The sequence below is a fragment of the Orycteropus afer genome, unplaced genomic scaffold, assembly GCF_000298275.1.
Source record: "Orycteropus afer afer isolate SDZICR_OR568_19922 unplaced genomic scaffold, OryAfe1.0 scaffold00080, whole genome shotgun sequence".
Taxonomy (NCBI): domain Eukaryota; kingdom Metazoa; phylum Chordata; class Mammalia; order Tubulidentata; family Orycteropodidae; genus Orycteropus; species Orycteropus afer.
Genome location: NW_006921667.1, coordinates 6,582,264 through 6,602,232, shown reverse-complemented (window position 1 = coordinate 6,602,232; position 19,969 = coordinate 6,582,264). Strand labels below are relative to the sequence as shown.

Genomic DNA, 19,969 nt, shown 5'->3' with positions numbered 1-19,969 from the left:
GAAGTAGATTGCCCAACCTTCCTTCCGAGGAGTGGCTGGTGGGTTTGAACGGCCAGCCTTCTGGTTAGCAGTCAAGTGCCTTAGGCTACACCACCAGAGCTTCCAGCCACTCCTCCAAAGGAAGACTGGACAATCTACTTCTGTAGAGATACTGCCTTGGAAATCAAAGAAGGTTTGTTATGAGTAGAAATCAATTCAACGGCTGTGAGTTTGGTTTTTATATTGTGGTAAGATATATATAAGAAAACATTTGCCATTTTAGTCATTTTTAAGTTTATAATGCAGTGACATTAAATTACAGTCACCACGTTGTGCAGCCAGCACAACTTTCTATTTCCAAAAGTTTTTGATTAGCTCAAACAGAAACTCAGTACCCCTTAAACATTGACTTCCCATTCTCCCTCCCCCTAGATCCTGGTAACCACTTACAAACCTTTTTCTCTATGTATTTGCCTAGTCTAGACATTTCATATATTCTGTGTTTTTAGAAATGCTCCTTTTTTGATTCTTCATTTGTGTTCAACTATGTACTTCTTAGAATTAAAAATTTCATAATTTCATTTCTTGGTTGGTGTCTCCAGTTATATCGAGTTTCTCCAAACTTAAGTATATGTAGATTTTATTTTTTGGTCATAAGGTTATAAGAATTTTCAAGATCTGGGTTTTAATTTGCCTGGATCTGAAAGTATAGTTATTGTAATGTTAGAAAAAATAAATAAATAACCCATTGCCATCAAGGCAATTCCAACTCATGGCGACCCTGTGTGTTACAGAGTAGAACTGCTTCATAGAGTTTTCTGGCTGTCAGAAAGCAGAAGAAGACCACCAGACCTTTCTTCCACAGTGCCTTTAGGTTAGTAGTTGAGCGCAAATCATTTGTGCTACTGAAGGACCTAAATATTGCCAGCTGCCATAAAAAACTAAAAAAAAAAACTGTCAATTTGGTCCTGAAAGGGAGCATTTCTTATCAAATTCTAGGTATAGCACTGATTTACTTTGTATACCACAAATATATACACTTTGTATACCAGTGTAGACACTGGTTTCCTTTGTATACCACAATTTACAATCTCTGTTAGTCTCCCTGCCCTGTTTGCTTAAACAATTTTAACTTTGAATTTTGTAAGCTAGATTTGAGGGGTTTTTAATTTGTATTGAGTAGATAATGTATTTCCAATACAAAGTTTTTCATCCAGTTCTTACTCCTCAGCCACTTTTTCTTTCCCCAAAGGCAACTAGTATTATCAGTTAGTCCTGTCCCTCCCCCTTGCTCCCCTCTCCAGTTTCTTGATATCTGGAGATATTCTGAACACAGAAGCAAATAAAGACATGTACACACAAACATACTGCATTCACCACATGAATAAATATGTATTTTCTCCCTTTTCTTACACAAATGTTAGCATACCATATATACTTTTCTGCACCCTCCTTTTTTATATTTAATAATGTACAGATCATGGATTCCTTTTTAGTTCTTAAAGAGTTTCCTCACTTGTTTTCTGTAACAACTGCATAGTATTCCATTTATATGGCTGTACTATACTAGTCCTCTTACTGATGGATATTTAGGTGGTTTCCTATCTTTGGCTGTTACAAACATATAAAAGAATATATGTAGAAATCAATTCAATCCAGTGTAGTGGAACTCTTAATTCTATTCCTGATTGTAGATGTAATACTTCTTCCTCTGACTAACCATCAGAGCTAGCTCAGATCTCAAGTTAAAGGACACAGTCCTCCAAACTGCCCAAGACTTTAGGTGCCAGCTGCAAGCATGGAGGTCTCCAAGTCTTCTCTGTCTTTTGACCTCCTGGCTCCCACTGCTTCAGGTTTCATGATATGCTAGAACATGTAGTTATGATTACAGTTACTATATAGCAAAAAGGATACAACTGAAGAGATGAAATGGGTGATGTCTGGGAGACTTTCCAGTACAAAGCTTCTGTCCCAAATACATGCTCACCTCCCATATACATCTGTGTCTTATCACCAAGCAGGAATCTCTTGGAGCTTCAGTGTGTAGGGCTTTTATTGAGGATTCTAGAGACTCGTGATTGATGAAATCAATGCAGATGTGGCTGTAGGCAGCCTGCCCTCCCCATTAGGGTGGGTTGATACCACCTGGGGGTATTTCTGGCCTCAGCAGAAAGTTACCTCATTAGCATAACCTGTTAGGTAGGTGTGTTTGGACCCCACAGCAGAGACCCTTTAATCACTGGGGAAATTCCAAGACTTTAGAGGTTACCTCTCAGGAACCTAGGACAAAGACCAAATTCTTTGGATAAACTTCATTGTAAACCCTGCAGATAAAGTCTAACACTGGGTCAGGGGGAAGTACATGGGAATCTCAGGTGCTGCTGAATTGTTTTCCATAGTTGTACATATTTATATTCCTTCTAGCTGTTAGTGAAGGTGCAGTGTTTTACCAAACTTTCATATATTTGGCAAACTGGTAAGTGAAAATGGAAATCTTAGTATAGTTCTGTTTTACATTTTTTTAATTATAAGTGAGATTGAGGGTTTTTCATATGATAGAGAATCCTTTGGTTCCTTTTTTGTGTGTTTGGACATAGTTTTTTCTATATACCTTTTGAATTGTTGGCTGTTTTGTTACTGTTTTGCAAGAGTACAGTACATATTCAGTATATATTCCCTTTGTTGGATTCTTCTAGGAGACTGTTAACTCAAGCCACTGGGTTTATCAATTTCAAGTTATCTTCATAAACAGTTATGTTGTACTGTTTTGAATCTACTGAAAAGTCAATTTTCAGTGACTTAGTAGAACTCTGCACATTTAATAAAATATCTTTTTTCAGTTGTTTCTCTCTGATTAATTCTTCTGACTTTCAGACATTTCTTACACTATCGTTACAAGATATGGCAAGTCGAGTACAGTTATCTGGACCTCAGGAGGCAGAAAAATACGTCCTACACATGGTAAGTGTGTTTTCATCTTTTAAAATTAGTGTATTTTTGTCAGTATAAAAGCAATGCATGTTGTTATGAAAATATAGAAAAGGAACAAGGCTTCCAAAGTAAACCACTGTTGACAGTTTGGTCTATTTCCTTAAATCTGTAGAGTTTTCTGTTCATGGTATACTCGTATGAGAAAGAGAATTGTGTCCTGTTTGTTATCCTTACTTACTATATGTTTTTTCATTATTAATAGTTTTTATAAGCATCATTTAAAATGCTCATGAAATATTTTGGATATACTAGAAATAATAAAGGAGTACTACTTAGTGTGCTGGTCCCCAGTGAGGTGAGCTTGCCCAGAATGTAAATCAAGGCACTGCTTCCTTCATCAGGAAAGTTTTGCTAAAATATGTTAACTGAACTATAAACAGTGTGCTTAATAACATCATGGATTTATTTACGTGCTGATTTGAGCCTCTTGGCTCATCGTTGACTGGTGTCAGTACATGACTACACTTTCAGTGGCACTGAGGTAAAGGGGAGAAGCCCTCATGGCACAATAGTTAAGCAGTAGGCTGCTAACCAAAAGGGCAGTGGTTTGAACTCACAAACCCCTCTGTGGAAGAAAGACGTGGCAGTGTGCATCCATAATGATCGCAGCTTTGGAAACCCCATGGGGCATTTCTGCTTTGTCCTATAGAGTTGGAATCGACTTTATGGCAGTGGCTTTAGTTTTGGTTTGAGGTAAAGGATACTGTAACAAACTTGTACATATTCACCACTTGCCTTAAGAATTCAAATACAAACTGTGGTCAATGACATGAGACAAAGTATATGTGAACTGCTATATGGAAAGTGAATTTGCTCTGTAAAATCTTCACCCAAATCACAATAAAAAATAATAAAAATTAAAATTAATTAATTAATTATAAAAAATAAAAAAGAATTCAAATACAAATAATTCCCAACTTAAAACAGGATTCTGTTCCAATGACTCCGTTGTAAGTCAGCTCTGATGTATGTTGAATACCTTATCAGATTTTTTAGTTTTCATTATTATTGCCTTTTATTATCATTATCTTTATAAATCAAATCTTTGTCTTTAAGGGTTGGAAATATTACATATAAACTTAAAAATATACTTCAATACATGCATAAAACTAAACTCACTGCTGTTCAGTAGATTCCGACTCATAGAGACTCTGTAGGACAGAGTGAAACTGCTCCTTTGGGGTTTCCAAGGGGGAATCTTTACTGAAGCAAACAGCCATATCTCTCCTCCCATGAAGTGGCTGATGGATTCAACTCACTGACCTTTTGGTTAGCAGCTAAACACTTTAACCATTGCACCACCAGGGCTCCCAATACATACATACATTAAAATAAAAAATTATAAAAACTGACTCCAGCAATGAAGAAGAGTTGGATGACTTTGACATTTTGTCATTTGCAGTAATAACTCTACTCTTAGAAGGTTATGGATCATCTGGATTCTCCCTGGGGGTGGGGATGATGTTTCTAATATATTAGGGGAAAAGAGACCTCAAATTCAAACAGATTCAATAGAGACACTTTTATTAAGCCTTGGACAGAACAAAGACAATCATCCCCATTTCACAGATGAGGAAACCAAGGCCTAGGCAGGCTGTGTAACTTGCTTAATATATGTCCTTATAAAGAGAACTTGGATTAGAATCCTGATTTTTCTCATCTAAAACTCCTGACTTCTCTCAATATTACCAGTTGTCATGTGATTGAATTCAGGTGTAGACCCCTTAATAAATAATCTAAGTCATCTCATTTCCTCTTTGCATGCAAAAAATCACATGGTGCTATATTAAGAATTTGGTTGATTGGTGGGAAACCATTAGCCAAGGTAACATATTGTTCTCCGTAACAGGGCTCTTCTATTATTTCTAATTAATCGGTCAACAATTTCCTGTTTAGCATTTCCAGTTCACAACACAAATGTGTAATATGAAACAAAGCATAACTATATTAACTATAGAAATTTGCTTTCTTCAATATGGTTAAGTGCTATTGAGTCAGTTTCCACTCATAGTGACCCTATGTATAAGAACAAAATACTGCTCCATCCTTGGACTCATTGCTTTGTTTGAGCCCATTGTGGCAGCCACTGTTTCCATCCATCTCATTGAAGGTCTTTCTCTTTCACTGACCCTGCACTTTACCGAGCGTGATGTCCTTCTCCAGGGACTTAGTCTTCCTGATAACATGTCCAAATTATGAGAGAAAATGTCTCACCATACTCGCTTGTAAGGAACAGTCTAGCTGTACTTCCAAACAGATCTGTCATTCCTCTAGCAGTCCATGGTCTATATTCTTTGCCAACACCATAATTCAAAGGCATTGACTCCTCTTTGGTCTTCCATATTCATTGTCCAGCTTTCACAAGATAATATGAGGCAATTGAGAATATCATGGCTTGAATCAGCACACTTTAGTCCTCAAAGTGACAGCTTTGCTTTTTTAACACTTTAAAGAGGTCTCTTTCCACTCTTCTGCCATTTGTCTTAATGTGGTGGTTTGAGCGTTGCTGTAATTCTAGAAGCTATGCCACTGGTATTTCAAATACCAGCAGGATTATCCACAGGGGACAGTTTTAGCAGAGCTTCTAGACAAAGACAGAGTAAGAAGAAGAACCTGGCCATCTACTTCTTAAAAAACCAGCCAGTGAAAACTTCATGAATAGTGGTAGAATATTGTATGATAATAGTGCCTGAAAATGAGTCCCTCAGGTTGAACCAAAAAAACCAAACTCACTGCCATTGAGTGGACTCTGACTCTTAGTGACCCCCATTGGGTTTCCAAGGCTGTAAATCTTTATAGAAGTAGATCACCCCATCTTCCTTCCGTGGAGCAACTGGTGGGTTTGAACCGCTGACCTTCTAGTTTAGCAGCCCAGATGCCTTATCCACTAAGAGCTGCCTCCTCAGAGTAGAGTTGATTTTAATGATGTGGATGGAGTAAAACTTTCAAGACTTTGATTTACTGATGTGACACAATTCAAAATCAGAAGAAACAGCTGCAAACATCCATTAATAAACACCCTTCAGTGTAGGCCAGGTATTAAGGAATTTGATGGTAAGGCAGTTCTTGAAGGTTAATTTCCCTTCTACCAGTATGCTCCTCAGTCATTTTGTGTTACTCATCTCTCTGTCTCCTACTCTAGTTAATATTGTACATATCTCCCAATTCTGAAAAAACAGGAAATAACCATGGGTTTGTTGAACCTTGGTTTCATCGCACCTCAGTTTCATTAGTTTTTGCACATTAATAGCCAATCAGGCTGACTCAGGTTTAAGTCCTGTGGCAGTTCAGCCACCCCCGTCCTGGAACCAGCATCATCATCAGCACCAATGCTCACAGGAAAACATGCAACAGCATCTCACTGTTTTCTCACCGGGACCACGCATTCCAAGAGCCAGCATCACCAGCTTATTACATCATCAGCTACTGACAAGCCAATACTTGTATGCAGGCAAGCATGACAGTAGGGGAATCTGTTCCCAAGACTGACATTCTCTGTGCATTTTGTGACTGGTCACTCAAGTCTGTTCAGATGTAGGAAAAATAAAGACCTGTTGCATATGGTTACTAGTTATCACCCCATGCAGCTTTACAAAAAGTCTATGAACGTTGTAAAGCTGAAAGCTTCTAGAAAATATTCAATGGCTCTGTCATTAAACACTGCTGGGAGGTGGCTGTCAGCAGCCAAGAGGTGAAGAATGAAGATGTTTGCAAAGCTGAAAGTAAGCATCTTGCAACTGCAAAGTCTTCATAAGTCAGGCCACCATTGAGGTATCCTGAAGCCCTAACTAGTCTAAATAAAAACATTTTGCCTGTTAAAAAAAAAAAAAAAAAAGACAATCATCCTGTATGAGGGAAACCATCAGCATGATGAGACAGCTGAATGGAAGTCTTGACAATGTGGCTAATTATATATGATTTTAAATCATCCTAAAATCATGATTGGTGGTAGGTAGATTTGTCATGTTACAGGCGGGACTCCAGAAGCAGGCAAAAAGACAATGATTGGCACACATACATAATTGAAGATAGAAAATGTTACAGAATTGACTGTGGGCCTTGACTATCTGGCTAGGTGGTGATCCAGACGGGTTGTGACTCATGACCATGCAGCCTGAGTCTTAACCACAAAGTGCCTAATAAACAGTAGCAAGACCTCAGCCATAATTTAAATTAGAAAAGAATACTCTCAGGCAAGTTCCCTAGTTCTTTGTGAGAGTATAATCTACTTTCAACCACATTCCTCCTGAAGGCAAACTGCCCCTCCATAGGTTTGTCCTGGAACTTGTCTATGCATAGTCATAATGATGATTTTGTTGTTGTTATGTGCCTGGTGGCTGGTGGGTTTGAACCGCCAGCCTGCTGGTTAGCAGTCAAGTGCCTTAGGCACTATGCTACCAGAGCTCCTAATGATGATTCAATGGTCAAAAAGAACCCAAATGGCATCTGAAACTTAAGCCTCAAAATGGAGTTAGGGCTCCCACTGTAGACCACAGCCTTCTACAACCCCAAGTACTTTAGAATTTAAGCTCTCATATACTACTCAGGAAATTAGTGATAGTTGTCTGTATGATCCTTTACTTTTTTTTTTTTTTTGCATGTATCTTAAGGTAACACTCAGTGCTTCTCGAATCTGCCTGTTGACTTTAGCAATGTGATTCGCATTTGGGTCCATGTTTTAAAGCAACTGAAGCACCTTATTTAGTTTAGAAAACTAAATCTATACGGTGGTGTGTTGAACAACAACAAAAGAAAAACCACATTCACTGCCATCGAGTCATAGCAACCCCCTTTGAGTTTCCAGAAGGAAGTAAATCTTTACAGAAGCAGATTGCCCAGTCTTCCTTCCATGGAGTGGCTGATGAGTTTGAACCACCAATCTTCTGGTTAGCAGTCAGATGTCTTAGGCAGTATGCCACCAAAGCTCCTTGTCATAAAAGTGAACATCTGCAAGTGAATATCTGAGAATGATAACATCAGAAAATTATGCACTACAATATTATATGTAGCACATATTACTAATCATAAGATATAGCCCCCCAAAAAAAAAAAGTCATAAGCACAGTTCATCATAACTGGAGTATTTGTAAGTCAGGGACTACGTGTATTACCTCCTCTATACCTCCCCCACTAAAAAAAAAAAAACTCACTGTCATCAAGTCGATTCTGACTCATAGCAACCAACAGGGTTTCCGAGGCTGTATGGAAGCAGACTGCCTCATCTTTTTCCCACGGAGCAGCTGGTGGGTTCAAACCACCAACCTTTTGGTTAGCAGCCCAGTGCCTTAACCACAGTGCCACCAGAGCTCCTTTTTTGAAACCCCATTTTTCAGACCCCTATAACGATGTTCACTACTCCTTGGATTTGTAAGAGTGTCATTTAAAGGATTGCTTGATAACTCACCCAGTTAACATATTGTTATCTATCTACCTGTCAGTTATGCAAATACATAGCTCTGATCTGGTTCAGTCCACCTAAAACAAATTTGTGTCTTCAGCCTAGGGCAGACAAGTCTTCATGTGTATAGGAAGGTAGCATCCTACATTTTTCTGCTAATGATCACTCCTCTGATTCCAGGGGAAGTGCCATACCAGCATAAGAGTAACATAGCTATTTCCCATGGTGATGATGGGATATTTTAAGCTTTTTTTTCCCCCCTTTCTTCCTGCCTCCCGAGACAAATTCATGTAGACACACATACACAATAAACAAACAACAACCTGTCCCACTTGACCAAACTTGGAGTGCCTGCTAAGAGCTCCTTGCCAACTGCGTACAGGTTATACAACTCTTTCGCCAGGAGCTTACTCTCAGTGGGTGTAGGAAGAAATACACAAGTGGTTGATACCAGCACAAGTGGTTGACATTAGCCAGGACATAAGAGCCAACAGAATGTATTGAGGGGTCAAAAGAAGGGGGGATGGGTTTTTGAACACTGCTTGGCCAACCCAGACAAAGCTGTGATACTCCTAAATGTTCTACAGTCCACAAGACAGCCCCACAGCAAAGAATTACTGAGCCCAACATGTCAGTTCTGCTGAGAAGCCCTGCCCTGGGATGTTAGGTCTGTGAGGGCAGGGATTTATTTTAAATAAACATTTTATTGAAATATAACTCAAAAGTTATAGCTAAATAAATTTTCGTAAACTGTAAACATCTATGCAACCAGTACCTACATCAAGACACAGAATATCGTTAGCACCCCAATACCGCCCTGGGCTAGAAATAACATTATCCTGACCTCTGACAACCTGTCTTAATTAGGTTTGTTTTGGGCATTAAAAGAAAGCATACGGTGTATGCTTTTTTGCATCTGGCTTCCCTTGCTCAGCATTTTGAGAGTTGTATATATGACTGCTAACCAGAAGGCTGGCAGTTCAAACCCACCAGCCACTCAGAAGGAAGATGGGACAATCTACTTCTGTAGTGATACTCCTCAGAAACCCAAGGAGGGGTTGCTATGAGTCGGGTCCGACTTGATGGCACAAAACAACAACAACAATATGTGTGTAGTTGATTCATTTTCAAGACTGCAGTGTTTATTAGGTGAGGATACTTACGCATTCTAATTAGATGGACATTTGAGTTGTTTCTAGTTGGGGTTGTTATGCACGGTACTTCTGTGGTGAACACATGTTGGCTTCTCAGTTGAGTGTATTCCACCCATTTGTTAAAGAGGTGTCTCTCTGTGCCTCATAGTTAGAGAGCTATACATTGTACATTGTACAAATATTGTGATTGCTACTTCATTAAATTACTTACGTCCCTTCCTAGGCCTGATATCCCTGACCAATACCAAAACCAAACTCACTGCTATCGAGTCAGTTCCGACTCATAGTGACCATAGTTGGTTTCCAAGGAGGTATCTCTGCGGAAGTAGATTGGCCAGTTTTCCTTCTGAGAAGTGGCTGGTAGGTTTGAACCGCCAGCCTTCTGGTTAGTGTTCAAATGCCTTAGGCACTATGCCACCAAAGCTTCTTATATCCCTGAATAGGCTAGTTTAGGCAACTCACTTTCACTAACAAAGAAATAATCATTATCCGCTACTGAGCTAGTTGTGAGGAATAACAATCATTCGGGATTTTTATCGGCCTGTCACTTTTCAGCTTCATGGACAGGATTTGGTTACAAGGATCAATCAGATAAACCCCCAATCATTGATGTAGATAAAGATCATAGACCTTAAAGCTACCTTGGAATCAGAATTGGCAGAAGAGTTTTCTTAAAAGATCAGTAAATAATTTCCACTGGGTTGAAACAAAAATGTATTAGGGCTTCAGATTTTAAAACAAAGGGGCAGTGTAATTATCTCTCAATGAAATTGGTGTTTAAAAATGCAAGAGTAGAGTTTTTGTTTTTGTTATCTCAGTTTTGCACCCTTTAGCATCTGTAGTGGTGTCTAGCACATAGTAGGTGTTCTGTAAACACTTGCTTGATAAATTGATAGTGCTTAAAGTTGCATTTATTGCTTTCTGTGCTTTCCCCTGATTGTATATATCACCATATATTCACATAGTAATTGCATCTAAACTGCTTTCTTGATTTCTTTTTTAATAGATAGAAGATGGTGAAATTTTTGCAAGTATTAACCAGAAGGATGGTATGGTCAGTTTTCATGATAACCCTGAAAAATATAATAACCCAGCCATGCTTCATAACATTGATCAGGAGGTAAATATGAATGTAAGGTTTTTATTTTTCTTGACTGATGTTACAGATGTTATAGATAAAATATTCATTGCTCCTGTGTTCCAGGATAATTTTAGTTTTAATCATAGGTAGTTCCAAAATTATGAGCATGTTAATTCCCTAGAAAGGTAATTTCAAAATGGGCTACATGAAACTGCCCAATTATATGCTTATAAGTAAATGATGGGAGCTCTGATAGCATAGTGCCTAAGGACATTTGACTGCTAATCAGAAGACTGGCAGTTCAAACCCAACAGCCAGTCCTCGGAAGGAAGGTTGGGCAATCTACTTGCATAGTGATACCGCCTCGGAAACCCAAGGAGGGCTTGCTATGAGTCAGGTCTGACTTCACAGCACATAATAACAACAAGTAAATGATGGGTTAGATTTCCCAACTAGCTCTTGAAAGCCTATTTAACACATAAACCTCTTGCAGCATCTTAAAATTAGTAAAATTGTATCTATACCCAGCCATGATTTATCATGTAGAATTTTGTTTCTCTGGAGGTCCAGGTAATGTTATTAGGGAGCAGGAATTAGTGGAGCACTTTTGGAGGGAGGAGGAGCACAGGGAGGCCTCCCTGCTAGCAGCTGCCACCTCTGCATTTTCTGAGGTGGCGCTGCTTTAGGTCAGGTAGTTCATGACATTTGCCCTGGGTTGGGCAATGAGCTCAGACTGTCTGTTTCTACCTTCAACTAGGGAAATGAAATGAACCAGAAATTAAATCTCAGAAACCTTAAATGCATAGTAACATGGTGCACCTTTACAGTCAATTTTTTGCAATCCTAAGATAATGAAAGGGAGCTCTGGTAGTGTAGTGCCTAAGGCACTTGACCGCAAACCAGAAGACTGGCAGTTCAAACCCACCAGCCACTCCTTGGAAGAAAGGTTGGGCAATCTATTTCCGTAGTGATACTGCCTAGGAAACCCAAGGAGGGATCACTATGAGTCGGGTCTGACTCGATGGGACACAACAACAAGAAGATACAAAAACTTTGGGTTTGTTGTAACCCATTTGATGGAAAAATGTTATCTGAACTGATGTATAGTCTTCATTTATTCTACTTAGTGTTAATATTGTTAGATTTCACTGCAAAAAATATGAATATGTTTGATTTTAGGGCACTGCCCTACATCTTACTAGAGGTTTTAGGTAATATACAATACCTGTACTTTCTGAAATCAGAAAAATTCCAAAACCCATTAGCCCCGGGGGTTTCAGATTAAGAACTTAGGAATGTGTAGTACTCATTTGAATCCCCATTGCCCAGTGCCATCGAGTTTATTCTGACTTATATTGACTCTATAGGACAAGGTAGAACTGCCCTCATAGGGTTTCCAAAACTGCGACATCTTTCTCCCATGGTGTGGCTTGGGGTTTCAAACTGCTAACCTTTCAGTTAACAGACAAGTACTTAACCTCTGTACCACCATGGTTACTCACATGAATAGCCTACTTTAAAAAGAATGTACTGATTGGCTTAAAATCATTTACTAATCAGGGTCAAACATGTATCACACAGATGCTGAAATGTATAGAGCTTGACGAGCGGCTGAAAGCTATGGATCAAGAGATTACAGTGAATCCTCAATTTGTGCAAAAGGTGACTATGCTTTTCCGTCCTTAACTAGAGGTGGGCTTATTAAAGAAGATGGGGTATTGCCACATTAGTTTTATGTTCAAAATTAGATGTGGAAATGCTTAGGGATATATAGGGTGGCTCCTGGAATTGCCTCCTCCTCATTAATACGAAGATTGACATTCTTCTGTGAGGCACCAGGGTGAATAACTTTGATGCACTTGTTGGGGGTTCATGAGAATCCCTTGACAAGAACGAACATAAATACACTGCCTTACTCTCCTTCTACAGAGTATGGGATCACAAGAAGATGATTCAGGAAACAAACCATCCAGCTACTCTTGAAACTAGCATCCTTCCTGAGTTAAAAGAAACTATCACCGTGCCCAGTGGCAAGTGTTAGGAGTGAGCAGAGAGGACCAAGACTGTTTCATCTGGACGTTAAGAAATTAAATTTTGTTTGAATCTTGAGTCCTGTATGCTTACAGAAAACTATTTTCTCTGCAAAGAAAGGAAAAAAAAAAAAAAAAACCTCAAACTTTAAAGCCTGTTGTGGATTTATTTATCCTCCGATTAATGTTGTTATTGCATTAAAATCTACCCTTTTGTTTTAAATTACTTGAATGTTGATGTGTTTCTATATCCCTTTTTTTTTCTTCTGGAAGGTTTTGGAAGAACACTCAGTGTGAATGATAGGGATTTTTGAAAGATTTGAATCATAGTTGATACCAGTTTCCTTTTTAAAAAAGCATAAGGAAGAAGTTAATCGTTTAATATTTAGAATTATGTGCATTTTCGTGACAATATGAATTGAAAATTAAAGGTACACTATTCTTAAATATTTTTGAAACTATAGTGTTGCTGCACCCTTTTATAGTCTTAAAAATTACTTTTTTCCTCTCTACAGTCTTTATTAGGAGCTCTGGTAGCATAGTGCCTAAGGCAGTTGACTGCTAACCAGAAGGCTGGTGGTTCAAACCCACCAGCCACTCCACAGAAGGAAGGTTGGGCAATCCTACTTCTGTAGTGATACTGCCTCAGAAACCCAAGGAGGGGTCGCTTTGAGTCGGGGCAGACTCGACGGCATGTAACAACAACAACAAACAGTCTTTATTAGATAAATACCAGACTTCTCTGCATTTTCTTCTGGAAGAATTTTCAGTTAAGCTACACAGGTACAATTTGATTGCTCAGAGCCCTTCCTGCCATAGAGCTCTGCATGCCATCTGACTAGAGTTCAGTGATTATTTTTTTAAAAAAAGCTTCTAAACTTCATTAATGACATAAACGGTTTCTCATTATGAAGACCAAACTGAGATTTACAAGTAGGCCAAGTGAGTTGTTAAGAGAAAGCTGACACAGATGATGTTAGTAAGTGGGTCTGCCTGTGTTCCATTAAAACTTTATATAGAAACAGGCAAAGAGCTGGAGCTGACTTGAAGCTGCAGTTTGCAACCCTTTATCTAAACTCAAATTCTCTAGTTGTTGAGTGGGTTGCATCACTTTGACTTAGGTTTACACATGCCTCCACTTAAGAAAAAAAAATATTTCATGGAAATTTATATTTCATCCATGTAGTAAATTACCCTTTGATTTTTTAAAATAGAAATTTGACGATTTCTTGCTTAACTAGATCTGAAATTAAGATCACCTGAAATGTGATTTAAAACTAGTAGATGTCAATCATTTAAGAGCAACTCTTGTGAGCTTCTAGGATGTGAGCACTATTAATTTTCTTCAAAGCAGATTGATTAAAATACCACATCATTTTGAATCTGTGATCTCAAAAGGAGTATGGTAGCTCTTCAGCGCTTTGTCCTACAATCTGTGAACAACTTTCCTTGTAGCATACTCTTATTAGTGTCTTTCAACTTTAAACCCATCTTTTGGAGTGCCTGAGTGGTGCAGTTAACATACTCGGCTGCTAACCAACAGGTTGAAGGTTTGAGTCCAGCCAGAGGTGCCTCAGTTTCAAGAAAGATGGTGATACGCTTCCAAAAAACGCCATTGAAAACCCTATGGAATTTGGTTCTACTCTGACACAAGTGGTGGCTATGAGTCTGAGTCCACCTGAAGACAACCTTTTATTTTACTTTGTGGGCCTGGGGCTACTTGGTTTTCTTCCTGCTAGGTTCTGCTAGCAGGAAGACTAGAGAAGAAAAGGTACAGGCTCCTTGGTGCCTGCTTCCTATTCTAACAAATAGCAGCTCTTCACCTTGGCCATGGTGGACCCAGCAGCAGCTGTTAATGCTAGCTTGTAGTTTTTCATGTTCTAGAAGCAGCCACATCATTCTCCTTTAGAAATCTAGCATCAGCAAACAGGCTGTCTCCTCCCCACACAGGCTGGCAGCCTAGCCTCAATGGGCCTCCAGACTTAAAATAATCTCTTCTCTTCTTCTCTTTGTTCCCCAAGCCCTAAGGGTGGTATTTTCTTCTGCAATTACTGTCAGTGATGCTCACTTTTCTCCAATACCTGACTAATGGCTCTATTAATTGTTTTCTCTTAAACTGGTGTGGTTTCTGTGTCCTTACAGGGGGTTGCTTTTGAAAATCTGAGGTGGCCTTATTTAATACTGAGAAGAGTGTATCAGAAGACCACATATGCTGCCTTAGAGAAGTATCACCTGAGTCAGGCCTATATCTTGTGAAAAGCAATCAGAATCTGCTGCCTGAATATGTTCTTTTGAGCTACTTCTCAGCAGCAAACCACTTTGTGTACTTGTTTACTGCATGCAACGTTTTGATAGTACTGAAGGTGGCAAGTTTGCTCTAGGGGATTGTCTTAGTTTTCTAGTACTGCAAACCACACACTCATTTTCAACTCATAGCGACCCCTCGAGTTTCTGAGGCAGTATCTCTATAGAAGTAAGTTGCCCAGTCTTCCTTCTGAGTGGTTGATAGGACTGCTATAAAAAGGGGGTGCTTTTATCAAACAAATTTATTTTCTTATAGTCTAGTCCAAATTCAGGGTGCTGGCTCTAGGAGAAGATGTCAATGTTTTATGTCTCAAAAGAGGTTGGCTCAACATACACCCTATACTAATTGACTCATTAACATAATAACCCATTCCTAAATGAGATCATAACCACAGGCATAGAGATTAGGCTTTATAACATATTTTTGGGAACACAATTCCATATATTTTAACCCTTTGACTCCCCCAAGTTTCTTTCCCACACACAAAACACATTCACCCCATCATATAATCCCAAAATCTGAAATCAATTTCAAGTCCAGAATCTCATGTTCTGACTCATCTAAATCAAATATGGGCGAGACTAGGTATATTCCATTTTGGAGCAAAATTCTTCATCTGTGAATTCAAGTTACCTGTTTCCAACATACAATGGTGGAACAGGCACAATGTAGACATTTCCATTACAAATGGGAGAAATTGGAGGGCAAGCGGGGAAAACAGGCACCAAGGAAATCTAAAACCCAGAGGAAAAACTTGCATTAGCTCTCAAGGCTTCTTAAGGGTACTCTGTTCTCTGAGACCATCTGGGGAGTGGACCAGACCTCCAAAGTCTGGGTGTTGGCCACACTCTCTAGGTTCGGGGTGGAAGCCCCTTGGTCCTGGGCTTCAGTAGCACCTTCAATACCCACTGGGACAGCAACTCTGTTCCCTCAGCTTTGGGCAGCCCAATTCTCCTGGTCTGAGTGTTGACCCTACCCCCTTAGTCCCAGCAGGCTCCATCCTTTTTGCCCCTCGGGCATCACAGCCCTGGCCCCTTAGCTTTGGGTGGTGAACTTATTTGCCTGGCACATCTTAACAGGAGCCCTACACTTCAGATGGGAGCTCTGGTGGCATAGTGGCTAAGACACTTGCCTGCTAACCAGACGGCTGGCGGTTCAAACCCACCAGCCACTCCTCGGAAGGAAGGTTGGGCAATCCTACTTCCGTAGTGATACTGCCTCGGAAACCCAAGGAGGGGTCGCTATGAGTCGGGGCCAACTCGACGGCACATAACATAACAACACTTCAGATTTGAGTTGGCAAAGATTTGCCTCTGAAACCTAACAGGCTGTAGCCCCACTCTGAAACCTAGAAAGCCCTGCTTCCTCTGCTCCTTCCAACAGTTCTCTGATCTCTAAGCTGCTCCAAGGGAGCTCTTTTTCTTTTTTTGGAGGGCAACAGGTGTAGCTCCTTTGGCTTATTTCCTGCCTATAGAATTCTAAGAGAACAAACATCATTCTTTCTCGTCAGTCTAAGCTGATAGTCTTCTGCTGTGGTAGTTGGTTAAATCCATCAGGCACAGGCTTAATTTCTTTAACAGAAGATTGTGTAGCCATATCCTTGGTGAAAATTCTAGGACACATGTGAGTTTGCATAACAGTATTTTCCAAATCTAAGTTCTGTTGTCATTTCCACAGTTCATTTTTAAGCCAATCTCCTTCCTCTGGCATTTTACTGTAAGCAGCATGGAGAAACCATGTGGCAACTTTAAAATCTTGCTTAGAAATCTCATCAACCAGATTTCAAGTTCATCACTTACAAGTTCTACCTTCTACCAAACATTTTAATGTAATAGAGATAAGTTCTTTGCCACTGCATAAAAAACATCATCCTCCATTGTCCAATCACATATTCATCATTTCCTTTTAAAGCCTCACTAGAAGCACGTAACATTTCTGTCAAATTTCTGTTGCTGCCACCATATGTATTCTATAAAATGATAGAGACTTTCTGTATGGATCTCTTCACTTCCTTCTGAACCCTTATCAGAATTGCTTTTGACATCCATAATTCTACCAATCATCTCTTATAGGCTTTTGCTATAGTTGTTAGACACCTTAAAACTTCCAGCCAGGAACTTCCGGTAAAATGGTGGAATAGGCAGACAAACTACACAAACCCTCTTCAACAAAGAAAGGAGAAATGAATTGACAGAGATACAGAAGATAATCCTGGAGCCCTGAACTTTGAAAGGAAGTACACAGAAGTGGATTAGGCACCAACTACTGGAAAAACCTGAATGAAAACAGTGAGTGTGGAGATGGACAGAGCTGTGGACTGTCAGCTACGGTGATGGCACCAACAGCCTGAATATTTCCAAGCGGTGTTGGGACCTGAAAATTGACCTAAAGATCAGCCCTGGTCACCAAGGACTGCAAGGATAACTGCAATGGTGGCTGATGACTAGGAAGTGAAACAGCAAAGAGGGAGACAACCTGAGTTGTGGACTTAGCTGTCTGGAGGGCACAACCATTTTGATTGTTTACAAGCAGTGGCCATTTTGGATATTTAAAGTGACAGCATTCTCATTTGGATAACAGTGACCTAAGAATATGCTCCATTTGCCAAGGACAGCAGGTACATATGGGAGGCTGACAATGGGAAAGGAGACAGGTGGTGAGTGTATAAATGCTGCCAACTAGTGAACAAAACAAAACAAAACTCACTGCCGTCAAGTGAAACCCAACTCATAGTGACCCCTCTTTGGTTTTCCAGGGTGGTATCACTATGGAAGTAGATTGCCCAACCTTCCTTCCAAGGAGTGGCTGCTGGGTTTGAACCGCCAGCCTTCTGGATAGCAGTCAAATGCCTTAGGCACTATGCTACCAGAGCTCCTACACTTAGATTACATCCTAAGAAAGCAAAAATCTTGCACAAGTCACTTCAACATACAATCAAAATTTAAATATAAACAAAAAACGTAAGAATGTCTCAGAGACAAAACATCATGGTCCACAGGAAAAAACCAAGATAAAGCAGGAGAAACGGGACCAGGATACAGACCCAGAACACATCCCTGAGGAAGAAGCAGCATTGGAACTCCCTGATAAGGAATTCAAAAAAATTATATTTGTTGTTGTTATGTGCTGTCAAGTCAGACCTGACTAATAGCAATCCCTCCTTGGGTTTCCGAGGCAATATCACTTCGGAAGTAGATTGCTTCATCTTCCTTCTGAGGAGTGGCTGGTGGGTTTGAACTGCCAGCCTTCTGGTTAGCAGTCAAGTGCCTTCAGCACTATGCTACCAGAGCTCCCAGAATTATATTTAGGTACCTTCAATGGATTGAGAGACAGATCAAGGAAAGCACTGACAAAATTGGAGAAAACCCTAGAACAATTTCAAAAGAATACAAGAACAAAGTGACAAAATAAGTGAACATTAGAAATGATACAAAATCTACACATAGAAATCCAGAAGATTAATACTGAATTTTCAGAAATAGATAACACATAGAATGGGCAAAGGATTAGAATTGAATCAATGGAAGACAGAATTAGTGAGATTAAAGGCAAATACCTCAATACTTCTTTGGAAAGGAATCAGAAAAAAGATCAGAACAAAAAAGAAAGTCTAAGGTTCATGTGGGATACCATCAAAAGGAATAACCTACTTGTAATTGGAATTCTAGAACAGGAAGAGAGAAATAAAATCACAGAAAAAATTGTCGAACATTTGTTGAAAGAGAATTTCCCTGGTATGATAAAAGATGAGAATATATCCATTCAACAAGTCCAACAAACACAAACAGGATAGACTTCAAAAGAAAATCACCAAGACATCATCATCAAACTCAACAAACTCATCAAAACCAAAGGCAAAGAAAGAATCCTGAAAGCAGCAGGAAAAATGAAAAGTTACCTATAAGGGCAACAAATAAGATTAAGCTCGGATTTCTTGCAGAAATCTTGATGGTGAGAAGACAAATGAATGTTATATATTTAACCCTGAGAGAAAAAATTCCCAACCAAGAATTACATACCCAGCAAAATTGTCCTCAAATATGATGGTGAAATTAGGACATTTCCAGGTAAGCAAAAATTAAGGTAATTTGTGAAAACCAGATCTTACAAGAGATGCTAAAGGGAGTCCTTTGGACAGAGAACCAACAACAGCAAACAAGAACCAACCATTAACACACATGATGACATAACCCAGAAACCAACCAAGTTATGGAAGTATCCAAAGTAAATAAGCCTACAAGATTGTAAACAAGGAGCCAGAGAAATCAATTGATAAATAAGGACAACTACAAATCAAAAAGAGGGAAAAAAATTGTATAGTTATAGAACTTCTAAATTGTAGGGAAGTCAAGACAACTTCAAGATAGAATGGACTATTCTAAACTTGGGAAGAAAATTATAAAGCACAGGGTAACCTCAAAGAAAAATGATAAACCTTCACATCAAAATAAAATGGAGGACACAGCAAAATATTAAACAAATACTAAAACAATAGCAACGAAGGAAGTAATAACATGAATCATAAACAAAACAAGCTCAGCACAGATAATTATATGGAACAATGAAAGCAGCAACACCACAAAAAAGCACATAACAAAATGACAGCAACAAATTCATACTTGTCGAAAATTACACTGAATGTCAATGGATTAAATGCACCACACAAGAGACACAGAGTTGCAGACTGGATAAGAAAACATAGCCCATCAATATGCAAGAGACATACCTTAGAGACAGGAAAAATAGACTAAAAATCAAAGATTGGAAAAAGATATATCAAGCAAATGGCAACCATAAAAGCCATAAATGGCAATATTATTTTCTGGTAAAATTGACTTTACGACAAAAACCACTTAACATACTATACAAAACATTGTTCCACCTCTTACTTGGCGAGTAGCGACTGCGATCTCAAAAGCTAGCAAGCTGCCATCTAGATGCAATGATGGGTCTCTCCTCATCCAGAGCAAAGAAGAACGAAGAAAACCAAAATTCATGGAAACAATTAGTCCTAGAGACTGGTACACCATC

At 39.2% G+C, this 19,969-nt stretch overlaps 1 protein-coding gene across 1 annotated transcript in view; it reads left to right on the top strand.

Moving 5' to 3' along the window:
- COPS3 (COP9 signalosome subunit 3) overlaps positions 1–12,586 on the top strand; it is a 45,412-nt gene extending 32,826 nt beyond the window's left edge. Inside the window, exons 9-12 of the mRNA XM_007941443.2 lie at positions 2,854–2,940; positions 10,529–10,642; positions 12,185–12,265; positions 12,533–12,586. Coding sequence (XP_007939634.1) covers positions 2,854–2,940; positions 10,529–10,642; positions 12,185–12,265; positions 12,533–12,586 — 336 coding nt within the window. The remainder of the gene's footprint in view (positions 1–2,853; positions 2,941–10,528; positions 10,643–12,184; positions 12,266–12,532) is intronic.
- Positions 12,587–19,969: the final 7,383 nt, after the last annotated feature.